The 17,149-nt window shown below is 45.4% G+C and overlaps 1 protein-coding gene across 2 annotated transcripts in view; it reads right to left on the reverse strand.

Annotated features, from left to right (window-relative positions):
- abcf3 (ATP-binding cassette, sub-family F (GCN20), member 3) overlaps positions 1-13,011 on the reverse strand; it is a 166,852-nt gene extending 153,841 nt beyond the window's left edge. For both annotated transcript variants that reach the window (XM_034165315.1, XM_034165314.1), the window contains exons 1-4: positions 12,901-13,011; positions 6,200-6,347; positions 6,050-6,126; positions 5,909-5,964 (exon numbers count right to left, since the gene is read on the reverse strand). In XM_034165315.1, the coding sequence (XP_034021206.1) occupies positions 5,909-5,964; positions 6,050-6,126; positions 6,200-6,347; positions 12,901-12,973 (354 nt within the window). In that variant the 5' untranslated portion in view covers positions 12,974-13,011. The remainder of the gene's footprint in view (positions 1-5,908; positions 5,965-6,049; positions 6,127-6,199; positions 6,348-12,900) is intronic.
- Between the last annotated feature and the right edge of the window lie 4,138 nt (positions 13,012-17,149).

A 17,149-nucleotide genomic window follows, 5' to 3' on the forward strand; every position in this document is an offset into this window, starting at 1 on the left:
TAGCAACTACTGTGCTCTAGTTAGTACCCTCCTAATGACAGAGCAGCTGTCCCTCCTAATGATGGGACGGAGCCTCTCCTGATGGCTCCCTTGACAACTCTCCTGATGAAGTGAATGACTCATTACCATGAATAAAAGACTGAAACTGCTTTGACCTGAGTACCCCATTGTAAACAGGGGACAAAGCGTGTCTCAGACCCCCTCCCCGGTTAAGGCTGGGTTTCAACTGTTTTACAAAGAATGCTTCCTTGACACCTCTCTCAAACTATTTCTTCTCTCTGGCTAAGATTTTAACTTTCTTGTCCTCAAACGTGTGGTTAGTGTCTTTCAGGTGGAGATGAACTGCAGACTGAGGTCCATTTGCGCCCTCTCTGCGGTGCTGGTATAGCCTTTTGTGTAAAGATTGCTTAGTCTCACCTATGTAGTGTTCATTGCAGTTTTCCTGACATCTGATAGAATACACTACATTGCTCTGTTTGTAACTAGGGATCCTGTCCTTAGGGTGAACTAATTTCTGTCTCAAGGTGTTAACCGGTTTAAAGTAAACTGGGATTTTGTGCTGTCTGAAGATCCTCTGTAGTTTTTCCCCTACTCCTGCTAAATAAGGGAGAGACACTCTTCTTCTTGTCTCCATCTCTGGTCTATCTGGTCTCTTTGTTTTCTAGGACTTCTGCACTTTGTCCAGGGACCATCGTGGGTACCCACATACTGTGAGGGCTTTCCGTACAAGTTGTTGTTCTTTAGCCCTTCCCGCTGCAGTTGTGGGCAACTGTAGAGCTCTGTGTTGAAGAGTCCTGATCACCCCGAGTTTGTGTTCAAGGGGATGGTTTGAGCCAAAAAGCAGATATTGGTCAGTGTGAGTGGGTTTTCTGTAAACCCCTGTCTGGAGGTGCCTGTTCTCTCCAATTGTAACATCACAGTCCAAGAAGGCTACATGGTTGTTTCTGGCATTCTGGCAGATGTGGTCTGGTGTGAGTTTGGTCCTTTCAAGTAAAGACACATCCTCCAGCAGTCTCTGCCTCACAGCTGAGATGGCCTCAGTGGTGGGGATGCAGGTTACATCACCGCAGTAGAATCAGCCATTAAAATTGTTTGTCAGAGTCAGAAGCTGGGGACCTCCGACTAAGAGTCACAGCAGTGCTTAACAGTGCTAAGCCTCCTCCATCCAACATCACAGGAGAAGAACAGAAAGCTTTGTCAGCACTGCAGGAGGACCAAAGCATCCTTATCCTGCCAGAAGATAAAGGCAGATGCACGGTGGTCCTGAACACATCGGACTATGAGGCCAAGATGAACAACTTGCTCAGTGACTCCAGTACATACGAACGTCTGAAGAGAGACCCCACGAGTGGCTATAAGAAGAAAATCATTAGCTACCTCCAAAACCTGGAGAAAGAGGGACTCATCGACAGGCAGGCATACTACAGACTGTACCCAGGGGACGCCACTCCATGCATCTATGGACTGCCCAAAATCCACAAACAGGATGTGCCACTCAGGCCTATTGTATGTAGCACAGATTCCATCACATACAATGGGGCAAGCACCTCAAGTGGATTTTGGCTCCTCTAGTGGGTAACTCAGACCACCATGTGGAGAGCACACAAGATTTTGTGAACAAGATCAAGGACCTGCAACTGGAGGCACATGAAACTATGGTGTCATTTGATGTGACATCGTTGTTCACCTGCATCCCCACCACTGAGGCAGTCTCAGCTGTGAGGCAGAGACTGCTGCAGGATGTGTCTCTACTTGAAAGGACCAAACTCACACCAGACCACATCTGCCAACTCTTGGAGATCTGTCTTAACACCACGTATTTCCTGTTTAGGGGGAATTACTATAGGCAGTTCCATGGTTGTGCAATGGGGTCTCCGGTATCCCCCATTGTGACCAATCTGTACATGGAGCGAGTGGAGAAGACAGCCTTGACGTCTTTCACGGGCCATCTCTCCCAGTCACTGGTTCAGATATGTCGATGACACATGGGTTAAAATCAAGCAACAGGAGGTTGAGGACTTTACAAAACACATCAACTCGGTGGATTCCAATATCAAGTTCACACGTGAGGATGCCAGAAACAACCATTTAGCCTTCTTGGACTGTGATGTTACGACTGGAGAGAACAGGCAGCTCCAGACAGGGGTTTACAGAAACCCACTCACACTGACCAATATCTCCTCTTTGGCTCAAACCACCCCCTTGAACACAAGCTCGGGGTGATCAGGACTCTTCAACACAGAGCCCTACAGGTGCCCACAACTGCAGAGGGAAGGGCTAAAGAACAACAACTTGTCCGGAAAGCCCTCACAGTATGTGGGTACCCATGATGGTCCCTGGACAAAGTGCAGAAGTCCCAGAAAACAAAGAGACCAGATAGACAGGAGATGGAGACAAGAAGAAGAGGAGTGTCTCTCCCTTATTTAGCAGGAGTAGGGGAAAAACTACAGAGGATCTTCAGACAGCACAAAATCCCAGTTTACTTTAAACCGGTTAACACCTTGAGACAGAAAATAGTTCAACCTAAGGACAGGATCCCTAGTTACAAACAGAGCAATGTAGTGTATTCTATCAGATGTCAGGAAAACTGTAATGAACACTACATAGGTGAGACTAAGCAACCTTTACACAAAAGGCTATACCAGCACCGCAGAGAGGGCGCCAGTGGACCTCAGTCTGCAGTTCATCTCCACCTGAAAGACACTAACCACACGTTTGAGGACAAGGAAGTTAAAATCTTAGCCAGAGAGAAGAAATGGTTTGAGAGGTGTCAAGGAAGCATTCTATGTGAAACAGTTGAAACCCAGTCTTAACTGGGGAGGGGGTCTGAGACACGCTTTGTCCCCTGTTTACAATGGGGTACTCAGGTCAAAGCAGTTTCAGTCTTTTATTCATGGTAATGAGTCATTCACATCATCAGGAGAGTCATCAAGGGAGCCATCAGGAGAGGCTCCGTCACATCATTAGGAGGGACAGCTGCTCTGTCATTAGGAGGGTACTAACTAGAGCACAATAGTTGCTAATTAGAGCTATTGTTTAGTCACTAGCCTATAGCAGTCGGCCTCTCGGTAGGAGGGGTCTGGTTAGGTTTAAAAAAACTCCAGCTTTTGTTGGCTTGTGTTTATTCTTCTCTACAAGAGTCAAGACAGAAGTCAGACTACCAGAGCAAGAATTTTAGCTGAGGAAGCTTTTGCGATTTGAAGCCAAACGTCCTCGCGTCAAGCAACCCAGTCCAGTCGAAGATTCAAGCTTCTCTACTTTCACAGGTGTTCAAATACTTATTTGCAGCAGTAACATACAAATAAATTATAAAAAATCATACATTGTGATTTCTGGATTTTTTTTTTTTTTTTAGATGTCTCTCACAGTGGACATGTACCTAAGATAAAAATTTCAGACCCCTCCATGATTTCTAAGTGGGAGAACTTGCAAAATCGCATGGTGTTCAAATACTTATTTTCCTCACTGTATTATGCTAAAGCTAATGTTAGCATGTTGTCCTCAGCATATATGACAAGTGTGTTAAAGTGCTAAAGCTAACATTAGTCTATTCTCCTCAGAATGCATGACAACTGAGTCATCATTTTAACATTATTGGTACAGTCACTTGCCCAGTTCCGGATCACTGCTGTAGTATTTGCGTCGTTTCTCGTAATCAGCATGAATAAGCTAATTACTTGGTACCAATGGAAAGACTGATGTTTTGTCTACAAATGACCACAAGCTCGACCGGATCCAGCCGTCCTTGTGATCAGCAGAGGAATCAAAACATCCCGGTGTCTGCGGTGTGTGCGCTTTTTCTGACTTACTCATTCATGCAAGTGTGAAAGTAACGATCTCTAAAACGTAACAAAGGTGAGTTAGCCATTCAGTGTCATTGGTTCTAGAGTGGGAAAATACTCACTTGCTCGTAAAAACGTATAACGGCGCCTTTTGAAACTAAGTAAATTCTCATTTAATAAGTATAATTTATATTTTGTGTTCAAAACACATTCTTGGGCACAGTGTGTATCATTCTGCATTAGAAGGGCTCCAGCCAGATGCCAGGAATGAACCCAAAGTGATACAGAGAGTCGTGATCCAGAACCGGGCAAAGTGATCCATTTCTGGCAAATATTTGCACCACACATAATGTGGCTTCACACTTTTAAGTAGAAGGGCTACTCCATCCAGACTTTTTCAGCTAAATAACATCCACATACCCAATACAACAATACACAATAAAGGACGTTCAGCTGCATTATGGCTCCGTATAGCGGGACTTTAAAAAAGGTGATCCGGAACTGAGCAACTGACTATATCATGTTCACCTCAGTATGCATGGTGAGTGTGTTATAGCGCTAAAGCTGATGTTAGCATGCTGTCCTCAGCATGCATGGTGAGTGTGTTATAGCGCTAAAGCTGATGTTAGCATGCTGTCCTCAGCATGCATGGTGAGTGTTACAGCGCTAAAGCTGATGTTAGCATGCTGTCCTCAGCATGCATGGTGAGTGTGTTATAGTGCTAAAGCTGATGTTAGCATGTTGTCCTCAGCATGCATGGTGAATGAGTTATAGTGCTAAGGCTAATGTTAGCATGTCCTCAGGGAATTTTATATAATAGCTGAGTGGATTCTTGTCATTTGATTGGTGCTTTGTATGTCACATGACATAGATCAATTCATCTTATTTGTGTTGCATTAAATTCAGAGTGCGGCTTGGTTCCATTGTGCAAATTTGGTTCCATATGTTTGGTACCATTGCACTCTCACGTGCACACGCACATGCAAGCGCACACGTGTGATCACACATACACATGTACGCACTTCCTTGTACACGCACACACATGCTCGTGCACGCCCACACGCACACAAAACCAGTCCACTGTGCTGCCTGGAGGTTGTGAGCAGGAAGAAAGAACAAAAGCTGGACTCATTTCTGACGTGATTTTTTTTTTTGCTGCACTGAGGATGTCTTATTTTTGTTGTTCACACATGCACAAGCGCCGACCAGGCTGCGTATGTGTGCGCACGACTCTCCTGAGACATAATTTGAGCTAACTGACACTGCTAATTCTTGTAAGATACACGCACGCACGCACACACACAAACACACACACAAAACAAATCCACTGTGCTGTCTGTTAGCAGGAAGAGAGAAAGAAAACCTGGACTCATTTCTGAGGTGACTTTTTTTTTCGGTGCACTGAAGAGGTACACAGCTGGACCGAGCCGGTTGTGTGTGCGCGCGTGCACGGGACAGCGACATGAGGATTATATTGAGTTAACTGACACTGCTACACACACACACACACAAAATCCACTCCACTGTAAGCCGTCTGGATGCATGAAGAGCTGCTAACATGAAACGCTGATGTGATTTTTGGCTGGACTGAGGAACTACACAAAATCTTTTTTTTTTTTTTTATGGAAGTCTGAAGTCAGTGCACAGCATCACTAGACTATATGTCACAGTTGAACACCAAAATGTAAGTCCCTTTTCTGTTGTTTATAAATTAATAAAATATCAAATGACAAGGATCTATTTTAGCCATTATATAAAACAAATAATGAATGTTTTTACATTCTTTCAATGGTAAAGTCTCAAACCATTCAACGAGGCTTCCAGCTTTCACCTCATGAAATATTCGTACCACTGAACTCATAAACATTCATTATATGTATACTATGTTTGTTGACACCGTCATCATAGTTATGCTTAAGCTAATGTTTGCATGCTATCATTAGCATTTTATATGCTTGTTAACATAGCACATGACAGTTACGCTCCAGCTAACGTTAGCTTATGGTCATTCTCCGTCACACGAGCTTGCTGGACAGAACAGTAGATGTTAGCGTGTTGCGTTGTGCATGTGAGTTTGCCAACATGCAGAAACTGTGTGAGTTTTGGGGAATGAAGCTGAAGCTCACTGTGTTTGGGACTCGTTTCATTATCCAGATGCCCTGGACATCACTAGCAGCAGAAACTACGGAGAGAAAACATGAAGGTGTGAGAGGTCCTGTGCGGCGCTGTAACTATAAGGACAGATGTGTTGTGTTGGACAGACGTACTATGGTCTGCAGAGATCTGAGACAGCTGAACTGGAGCATCCAACAACACCTGTCTCTGAGAACTGTGACAGTTATTCCTGAGGATGAAAACAAACACATCAGACCTCAGGAAGACAGATGCCACTCCTGGGAGACACACGGTTGACATACAGTTTCAGAGTGTTGAACATCTGGAGACAGATGTCTCGGATATCATCCTCCTTTTTACTGTCAGCAGACACATCCTGCAAGACTCCACCGATGGCGTCAAACACCTCTTCGCTATCTTCGAAGTCTGGTCCGCCGCTGTCCAAAACCCCTGAAAGACAGAGCAAGACTTAGTCCACAGAAGACATCTGCTGGCATCAGTTTCATCCAAACATGGACGCCTGATAGTCCTCAGACCCCAAAACCTGCAAATCCACTCCTCACTTACAGGTCTGACTTCTGAACACCTTCAACTCATTGGACCGTTTCTTAAGAAATCCAGAAACGAAGAATTAAATCAACAGAGGATTAAAAAGCTTGACAGTGAGAAACCATCAGGATGGTCTTCTGACTGGTGGCACCAGACATTAAAGGACAAGCTGGACATTTTTTCAACTGAGGCTCTATTTTTAGATGTTTTGGGGTCATCGTGTCATTCAGGACAAATTACTTCATTCAAGGCTGTGTGTTCACACACACACACACACACGTGGACAAACGTGGACGGGCCAATCAGGAACAGAGTAGACGCTTCTTCTCACCCATCAACGGGTGAAAACATCTCGAGACATGTCTAGGATCACGGACAGTTTCCTGTCCAGCCCCTCCCATGCAGACACTGTGTTTGTGGTGTTTACAGGCACGTGGAACGCTCATCACTAACCACCACACATCACGCAACGCAACGCCACACGGTGGCCAGCACGACGCGACTCAACTTCACTTGTCACACGGTGGATTTACTGAGGCACGTTTAGCTCAATAAAAATGAGTCAACAGTTTATACGTTGGAGATTAACAGGTGTCTCAGCGAGCAGCTCATGACGTCCAATGAATGAAATGGCTGACACAGTAAGCCCCTCCCCCATTATAAATTCAAAACAACTTCACCTCAACAGCAGTTATGAGACTTTATGAAAACTTTTCTCTCTTTAACACCTTTAAGCTTTTTACTGCTTCATAGACGCCATCAAACCTTGCGCTGACTGCTTCATAGACGCCGTCAAGCTTGTGGCTGACTGTTTCATAGACGCCTTCAAACTTTGCTCTGACTGTTTTATAAACACCTTCAAACTTTGCACTGACTGTATCATAAACTCCTTCAAAGTAGGGCTGCAGCTATTGAATATTTTTGGAATTGAATATTCTTTCAATTATTTTAGCGATTAATCAGATAAAAAGTACCTTTGTGTTTTTAAACAATATCAGTAGTGGCAGGGCTCTCCCTAAAGCAGCGGCACAATGTTGCTGTGCCATCATGCAGATTTTTAAGTTTAGGGTGTTCCCTCTCTCTGTTTTGCCGGGTTATTAATTTTTTCATATTAAGAGTTTTAGAGCTTTGCCAAACCATAAGCCCAGGCAGTCTGTGAAATCTTCAGTCTGCATTCTTTTTTCCTTTTTATTGCATATTTCATTTGCACTTTTTATTACTGTGCTTTATTCAGGATTTAGTGTAACGAGGTCTATTAGAAAAGTATCCGACCTTATTATTTTTTTCAAAAACCATATGGATTTGAATCGTGTGATTGCGTCAGACAAGCTTGAACCCTCGTGTGCATGCGTGAGTTTTTTCACGCCTGTCGGTTGCGTCATTTGCCTGTGAGCAGGCTTTGAGTGAGGAGTGGTCCACCCCCTCGTCGTTTTTTTTCATTGTTTAGGAATGGCTCAGAGACTGCGCTTTGCTTGATCAAAATTTTTTCAGAAACTGTGAGGGACATCAAAGTGGACACCATTCGAGAAAATCAGATGGTTTTTGGTGAAAATTTTATGGGCTTCAAAGAGATTACGGAGTGTTACTGTCGCTTTAAGGACGGCCCAGAGCAACTGGTGGCACGCCGCGCTCCGAAGCCGCCATCGACAGGCTGAGCGACCATTTCATTTCTAAACGGATGGCTGTATGGATCCGTGACCATCGTGTTAAATTTCTCTGGTTATCACAAGAGCTGGACATCAACCATTTTCCGGCAGATTTCACTTTTAACAAGAGATTTTGTCATGGAAAGCCAAGCGGAGGCTTCGCGCGTCATGATGGATTCGCTACTGGAGCGAGACAAAACCACCTCCGTTTTGGTCTCACAGGACGGCTTTGAGATGGCGTTCAGACAGCTGTCGGTGGTTTTTCCATCGAGTGATTATCCGAGAAATTGTGGATGTGCCTGGACATGCCAGAACATGTCCTGTGAGGCTTCATCACGGCGTTGCTGTGCGCCATGCGGCACCGCCGTGATGCGCGAAGCCTCTGCTCCTCTTTCCATGACAGAGACTCCTGTAACAGTGGAATGTGCCGTTCATTTCCAAACTGGACGCTGTGTTTTATCCGGGATGTCATCTGGCTAGCACAGGAATTGTGAAAAGACATGGACATCAGCATTTTTTCAGCACATTGAGACAGACGTGCGGAGGAATTCCTTTGATGTCCCTCACAGTTTCTGAAAAAATTTTGATCAAGCAAAGCGGCAGTCTCTGAGCCATTCCTAAACAATGAAAAAAAACGACGAGGGGGTGGACCACTGCTCACTCAAAGCCTGCTCACAGGCGAATGACGCAACCGACAGGCGTGAAAAAACTCACGCATGCGCACGAAGGTTCAAGCTTGTCTGACGCAATCACACATGATTCAAATCCATATGGTTTTTGAAAAAAAATAATAAGGTCGGATACTTTTCTAATAGACCTCGTATATTTATAGATGCCGTACAGAGTGTAGCTCAAACCAAAGTTAAAGTTCTAAGTTCTTTGTTTTCTGTGGATACTTGGCAAATAACAGAGCCTTTGAAAAACGGCTGTGGATTGCAGCGTTTCCACAAAAGCTGCCTGTTGATAAAAACTCTTACCAAATCTGAATTAAAGTTGTTTTTTTTTATCATTAAACATGACTCATTTAAAGTGTGCGTCCTTTCGCTTCATCTGCAGAGGTAGATAAAGGCCAGTGGAGCAAAATGTGTGTTTTTTAATATATACAAACATACTGCTTCACTTTAAATGCACAATAAGTCCATTTCAGACGATCCGCGCGGACCCTTTCTTTTAAAAGGCTTTATTTTACTCAACATGTGGCTTTGCAAACTTGTAGCATCACCTGCTACATTGATTAGCGCTATGGTCTTCTTCTGTGTTTTTGTGGGAGCGTTACAGCACCACATACAGGCCTGGCGTATGTACCACAGCTTTAAACGAAGCCTCGAGGCACAGAATTTGCCTCGAACATTTTTTGTAATCGAATTACTCGAATTGTTTCACAAGCGCCTTCAAGCTTGCGGCTGACTGTTAAACCTTTCACTAAGCAAAATAACTGACCGCCGCCTTTTTGTTTTTTTATTTACATCACGTCTTGTCTCGCACCTCGCGCGAAAGCGTCTTTGGTTTTTCCCGCCACTCTACAAGCAGCGGACAATCGGAAAACATGATAACAGTGTGTGCGCGAGACCACTGTATGGAGTGTGTTATTGTAGTAGAGGCTGGCATTTTTTCGGGAATCTCACGGGTCACAGAATTCCCGTGGGAATCCCCCGGGATGGGAGTCAACTTTGCTATTTATCACATGATTGCGATGGTACGGGATTAAAAATTCACGGGAGCGGGAACTAAGGTTTTAGGCAGTGAGCCGTCCTGATGTAATTTGAGCGGTCAATTTTCTGAAAAGACGCCGAAAAAAATAGCGGGCAGCTTTGATTAAAGCCGTCTAAAATTAAGACTGGGTCTGATCGCTGCAGCCGTCTGTGTGTGTGTGTGTGTGGGGGGGGGGGGGGGGGGGGGGGGGGGGGGCTGATCACAGAGTGAAAAACAACACAAACTAAATTGACGCTGCCTTTATTTCTCTCTGGACTGTTCTGACGGTTCGTCCTGTTCACTCCGTGTGCACGTGTCACTGACAGACTGAAATTATGAGATGAAATAAATTGGTCAAAATTCCTTAAAATGAGAACATATGATTGAACAGAATAAAAATCACACACACGTGTGTTTAAAAAAACCTGATGTGGAGAAAGTCTGCAGTGATGTTCAGAAGCAGAAATCACATAAAGCAGCTGAGAACTCTGAATTTTAACAGGCTGTTATTTTACACAGATATTTATTTTAGATGACAATGTAGTTATTTAATGTTCAAGCACAAAATGTGACTGAGGAGGAGAAAAAAAAAGAGGAAATGAACTCTAGTCAGAATAAAAACACAAGCTGCTGATTTTTATTTTTCAAAATTATTAGGCTGCAGTTCTGAATTTCATTTATTTCAAAGTAAGTTACCTCCTATTTTCAAAAATCACGAGTCAAATCAGTCTGCATTGTTCAGTTTTTCCTGCATGTTTGTGTATTTTTTCTTTCTTTGAAAAAACAATAAAATGTTAATACTTTTCCTTATAACAATTCGTTAATTTCAGAAATGGAAGAGAAAGAACCACACACACACACACACACACACTGTGTGTGTGTGGTTCTTTGTGTGTGTGTGTGTTAAAAAAATAATAAAGCTGACCTCACAAAACATGAAATGTGTTGGTTTCATACAGTCTGCAGTTACAGAAATAGAAGACAAAGTAAATGTCAGGATCATTACGTGTCCATCACCACCACATTTGGAAAAACTATAAGACCACAGGCCATGCATTATTTATGTTTTGTGTCTTTTAGTTAAGGTTTTTTTTTTTTTATTAAGGCAATAAGTGCCTCCCTGTATTACCACAGATGAACTGTTTCTGTTGCCACATCTTCTGAAATAAAACTGAAGAACACTAAAGCCTAAAAACTAAAAGAAGGAAAAATGGGAGCGGTACAAGAGCGGGAGTCATTCTGAATGGGAGTGGGAGTCATTTTACCAGGAGTGGGATGGGACAGGAATTTTTTTTTTTTTTTTTACTCTGGCCAGGGATTGGGATGGGACAGAAATTTTTCTGTGGGAGTGGGACAGGAGTGAAAATCTACTCCTGTATCACCCTCTAGTTCGTAGCATCTTCTTGCGAGATGCTGTGGCGGGAAACAGATAACAAACATAGCATCGATGCATCGATTAACACGCCTTTTGAAAAATATTTTGAAGATAATGTCTTTTCTAAAACCTCGAAACCGCACCAGATACCAGCATCAACCCCTTCAAGTGTAGAAGCTTCAAAGAAGAGGTATGAAGAGAAAAGAAGAGAGAGGAAGTTTGTGAGTAGCTGCACACAGGATTATCCATGGCTGGGGCACAAGGAAGAGGACAACATAATATACTGCCATGTCTGTCAGGATTTTCCTTCTATTGCGGACCAGTAAGTCAATCAATCAATCAACTTTTTTCTTGTATAGCGCCAAATCACAACAAACAGTTGCCCCAAGGCGCCCAAGTCATTTTTAAATGTTGAAATAAAAGAATTTGATTTGCTTTAGAAAATACATACTGGCAAATGATCATGCATTGAAGAGTGATGAATTCAGAAAACACACAGGAGAGAAGCAGATCCATATTGGTATTTACCAATTATTTTAATTTTTCCCCAATTATGAACAATCGCAGGAGAGAAACATTATGAGCTATGTCTTGGTTAACAGATTAAAAGGCGAGAGGCTATGCATGCAATATGTAATAAAATTTATTTTTTGGAAATTGAATTTTACCACCCACACAGGAGAGTGACAGTATTAACTTTTTCCATGAAGTGATATGTCACAGCAAAGTAGATGTGATAAATATTTAATCTGAATCTCAGTCCCAGAAAACGTTGAAGTGTAATGATTTTTCTATTTCAGCTGCAATTCTTATGATGGAATATTAAAGTTAAAGTACTTACAAACAAAAGAAGTATGACAGGTTTCAAAGTAGATGTGATTTAATTTGAATCTCACTCACGGGTTAACTGAACAACCAGCTTTTCCTATAGGACAAGTACACTGCCAGGGACAAGTACACTAAAAAAGCTTCATGTCAATGCCTGTTGCTGTATCATAAACACTGTCAAACTTTTCACTAACAGTTTTGTAAACGCCGTCAAACTTTTCACTAACAGTTTTGTAAATGCCTTCAAACTTTTCACTGACTTTTTTATAAACGCCTTCAAACTTTTCACTGACTTTTATATAAACGCCTTTAAACTTTTCACTGACTTTTATATAAACGCCTTTAAACTTTTCACTGACTTTTATATAAACGCCTTTAAACTTTTCACTGACTTTTTTATAAACGCCTTCAAAGTTTTTTCTGACAGGGAATTTATTTTAATATTTAAAACTTTTTCTCTCGCTTTTTATGATTAAGCGGGTTTTTAATTTTTCTTTTTTTTTTTTTTTTTTTTTTTTTTTTGCATTTTAAACGTGTTAATTTGAAGTTAATATTTCATCACGTCTTCATTAAACGGTACCGGGATCGGTGTGAAGGTTCGGTGCCGACACCCGGAACCAGAGGTCCAGAGTGAGAGTTCTGAACACATTTTTTGTTTTCTGACTGTAAACCTCTCGGAGGACCTGCTCACACATCTGCCCAGTCCCGGGCGGTCCGGTTTCCGCACTGTCACGTCGGTATTCGGTTACCGAGCAAACCGAACCGAACCATGCCGCGCTAACACCGTTAGCTTCCCGCTAGCAGGCGAAGGCTCGGGGGTAACAGGCGGATTAAAAGCCCGATGGGGCCGTGTTGTGACCCGGACAGAGCAGCGGACCCGCGGTGGACCGAGTCCGTGTCCTCGGTGTCTCACCCGTGATGTAGTCGAACAGCTCCGAGTCGATTTCGGGAAACTCGTTCTTCAGAATGTCCACGTACGACGCCATGATAGCCGGCCCCGAACACAGCCGAGCAGCGCACGCGCCTGGAGTCGACAGCGCGCCGAGGATTGTGGGAGATTGAGTTTTCCTGTCTTTTTTATTTATTTTTTTATTTGTCAAAAAAAACAAACAAATAATATCATTAATTTAGCTCCCAAATTATGTCAAAATTGATTTAAAACACTTGCCACTAAAACAGCTTTAAATGCCACTATTTCATTACATTAGATCATGTACATGAAATAAAACAACTGTAGCGACCCTTCAAATATGTTCAGGTTGAAAATGTTATGAGATGTTCTGGGTTACTGACTGTTTGTAAATGCATTGTTGTGTGTGGGGTAAAAGACAGGTATGTGATTGGACCACTTCGGGAGGGGGCTGGGCTAGAGAGCAGGAGTATAATGTGTTGGTGTGTACATGCAGATTTGCCACCGTGTGTTCAGCCTGTGTAGTAGCAGCTCGTTCAGAGACACCTGTATTGACGTGATTGCGGCCGACAGTAACCATTAAGTTTCCATAAAGAGACGGTTGTTCACGTCTATCTCGTCCATCCTTTCGTCATGTCCAGCAGGGCGCGACACTGGTGTCAGAAGAAAAAGACCGGAGTTTCTGTTGTTTATCTCCGTTAGCCGCTCGTAGCCCGGACCGGCAGGATGGCCAAACAGCGGGGCAAGACCGACCACCGATGTGTGAAGGAGGAGGTGATGGACAGTGATTATGGAGGCGCTTCATGGTATATGACGGACTTTGGCGCTGCTTCTGAGCACGTTGCTTGCTTAAAACAGACCGCTAGGAAGCTAGCTGATGATGCTAGGTTTGGCTCAGGTGTGGGGGATCGCGTCGGTGCCAAATCTCCTGCCGGCGACGTACGGCCGAATGTAAACAAGATGGCGGCGCCCTTTGGCTCGAAGTGAAAACGCCGAAATACTCCTGTAAAGAGGACTGGGAGGCTTTCCATGCCCAATTTGAATTGTTAGCATGGGCTGCGGGCTGGTCTGAGGACATTAAAGCACTTCAACTTGCCCTTTGCCTTACCAAAGAGGCCCTAACGTGCTTGCTGCTGCTAAGCCCAGCTGAGAGGGACAATTATGGAGCTTTAGTGGGGTCCCTGAAGAGGCGTTTTGGACAGTGTAACCAACCTGGTGTCCTGCGTTCAGAGCTGGCAAGCAGGCAGAGACTGAATGGGGAGCCACTATGTGCTCTAGGCAATGACACTGAAACCTTAACTAGAAGGGCATATTCCCACATGTCTGCTGATGTGCAAAGTGAACTAGCCAGAGACCAGTTTAGCCGAGCAATCACTCCCGGAGAGCTACGCATGCAGACACAGCTGGCACATCCCCGTACTCTGCGGGAGGCGCTGGAGCTGGTCCTAGAGAGAGAGGCTGTGGGAGCAGCTGCAGAGAACATCCACATCAGAGCTGGCCCTGTTGTGAGGAGTGTGATGCAGGAGACCCCAGGCCAAGAGAAACCGGCATGGGCTACTGAGTTAACTGAAGTGATTCGTGTGGTGTCGCTGCAGCCACCTCGCGGTGGTGCTTGTCCTCGCTCCCGCCGGGGCCCCCCTGTGTGCTGGTTGTGCGGTCAGGCTGGCCATATCAGCATGCAGTGCCCCAGGCAAGTGGGGGGGCAGGGAAACAATCCGGGGTCTGTGTAAATGGGACGACACAGGCCCTTGCTGCTGTGTCCCACTTGCCCCTGGTGAATGGAGCCCAACCAAAGGGTCGGGGAGCACGGCTCCTCTTCCCCCAGAAGCAGATGATGTCGCAGAGTCTGCACGCGTGGTGGGCTGGACGCACGCGGGGAATTTTTGCCATGTTCCCATCGCTCTGGCGGGTGCTCCATGTGTGGCGCTTGTTGACACGGGCTCCACTGCTACTTTGATGCGCCCTGATCTAGTTCCAGTTGAAACTTGTTTGGAATCTACTGTAGTAAAACTCTGGACAGTGACTGGTGAGCTGGCCCCTATGCTTGGTAAAGGGGAGGGGTGGACACTATTCGGGTGGGGAATATGTCTGTGAACTTTGAGGTGTGGGTTGCAGCTGTCCAAGATCCATGCATATTAGGACTGGACTTTCTCCGGGCTGCTCGCTGTGTGTTGGATCTGGGAAAGAACACACTGACTTTTCCCGAGGGCCCCACAGTTGAAATGGTGCACCCAACACAGACCCCATGCCCTCACCCAGCAACCTCGAGAGCCGCAGAGGCTTTCGACCCCCCTTTTCATGTTACTTCCCCAACTACCTTGCCCACCGCACCCCAGTCCCCAACCCATGTGCTTCCCCCTGCCCTTGTCCAGCAACCTGTGGGGGGAGGGGTAGACAAACTGGCAGAAGTGAGAGAGATATGGGGGCAGAACAGAGAGAACTTGGAACCCCAACAGCAGGAGGAGCTGTGGGAGTTACTGTGCGAGTTTAAAGACATTTTTGCACTGACAGAGGATGAAGTAGGCCTGACACACCTGGTGCAGCACGAAATTGACATTGGGGAAGCACGGCCAATCAAAATGCGCCCTCACCGCCTCCCTCTCACCCATCAGGCAGCTGTAGATAGTGCAATTGACGAGATGCTTAAGACTGGGATTATTGAGCCCTCTGACAGCCCCTGGGCCTCAGGGGTTGTAATGGTGAACAAGAAAAAGAGCCAAAAAATGCGATTTTGTGTGGACTATAGGCCTTTAAATAGCGTCACAAAAAAAGACTTGTACCCGCTGCCTCGCATTGACGAGTTTCTGGACTTGGTGTCCGGCTCGTCCTGGTTTTCATCATTGGACTTATGCAGTGGGTACTGGCAGGTGCCTCTTAGCCCTGACGCTAAACCAAAGACTGCTTTCTGCACCGGTAGAGGGCTGTGGCAGTTTCGTGTCCTCTGCTTCGGACTGTGCAATGCTCCAGCCACTTTTGAACGGCTGATGGAAAAGGTGTTGGCCGAAATCCCACGACAGGAATGTCTCGTATACTTGGATGACATACTTGTCCACGGGAGCTCCTTCAAGGCCGCTTTAATGTCCCTGCACCAGGTTTTACAAAAGATAGCAGCAGCAGGTCTAAAACTCCACCCAGACAAGTGCTGCTTTATGAGAAAAGAACTGGAGTTTTTGGAGCACAAGATTGGAGGAAAGGGCATAAGCACCATGGAGGAGAAAGTGCGCTACAGGCGGTTTGTGCGTGGCTTTTCTTGTATAGTTGCACCCCTGTTTCACCTGCAGCGTAAGGACAGTGACTTTGCCTGGACACCAGAGTGCGAGCAGGCCTTCAGCTGCTTGAAGAAGGCCTTAATGGAATCTCCCATTCTGGGAGAATCTGGTTAATGTCCTTCAAAGAGCCGGAGGGGCAAATCGCACGCTGGCTGAAGAACTGGCCCCGTATGTCTTCCAGGTGGAGCACAGAGCGGGAACTCGTCATGCCAACGCAGACACCATATCCAGGCGTCCCTGTGCACCCGATGGCTGTCGTCACTGTGAAAAGAGAGAGGCCCGGGAAACTGAGCTCCGCTTTGAGGAGGAGCAGGGTGATATGCTGCTCTGCAGAGGGACACAGGTGGTTGACCCCCTGGAGTGGAGAGCACAACAAGAACAGGATCCGGACTTACAGCCAGTGTTGCAGGGGGTGGAGTCAGGACAAAAACCACAGTGGGGTGAAATTGCAGGTTGTTCTCTCGCTACTAAAGGACTGTTTGAAAAGTTTGGGGCTCTCTGGGTGAAGGACGGGGTGCTCCAGAGGGCCTGGAAAGAGCCAGCCACTGGGGAGGAGAGGTGGAAGGTAGTAGTCCCAAAGGCACTAAGAGAGTCAGTGCTAAAGGCCTGTCACGGATCTGCTGGAGCAGGTCACTTTGGAGTCTCAAAAACTCTTCACTCTGTCCGGCAGAGTTTCTACTGGGGCCAGCTCAAGAGGGATGTTGAGGACTTTTGCTGCCGGTGTGACCTTTGTACTGCTCACAAGGGTCCACCAGACCAGTCCCGTGCCCAGCTCCAACAGCTGGCAGTAGGTGCCCCTATGGAAAGAGTTGCAGTGGACATAATGGGCCCATTTCCCCGTACTGATAAGGGTAACCGCTATGTCCTAGTTGCTATGGACTACTTTACCAAATGGCCGGAGGCCTATGCCATACCAGATCAAGAGGCCGGGACTGTTGTAGATGCCCTGGTAGAGGGCATGTTTTCCAGGTTTGGTGCAGCAG

This window comes from Thalassophryne amazonica, unplaced genomic scaffold (genome assembly GCF_902500255.1).
Source record: "Thalassophryne amazonica unplaced genomic scaffold, fThaAma1.1, whole genome shotgun sequence".
In the NCBI taxonomy this organism is placed as follows: Eukaryota; Metazoa; Chordata; class Actinopteri; order Batrachoidiformes; family Batrachoididae; genus Thalassophryne; species Thalassophryne amazonica.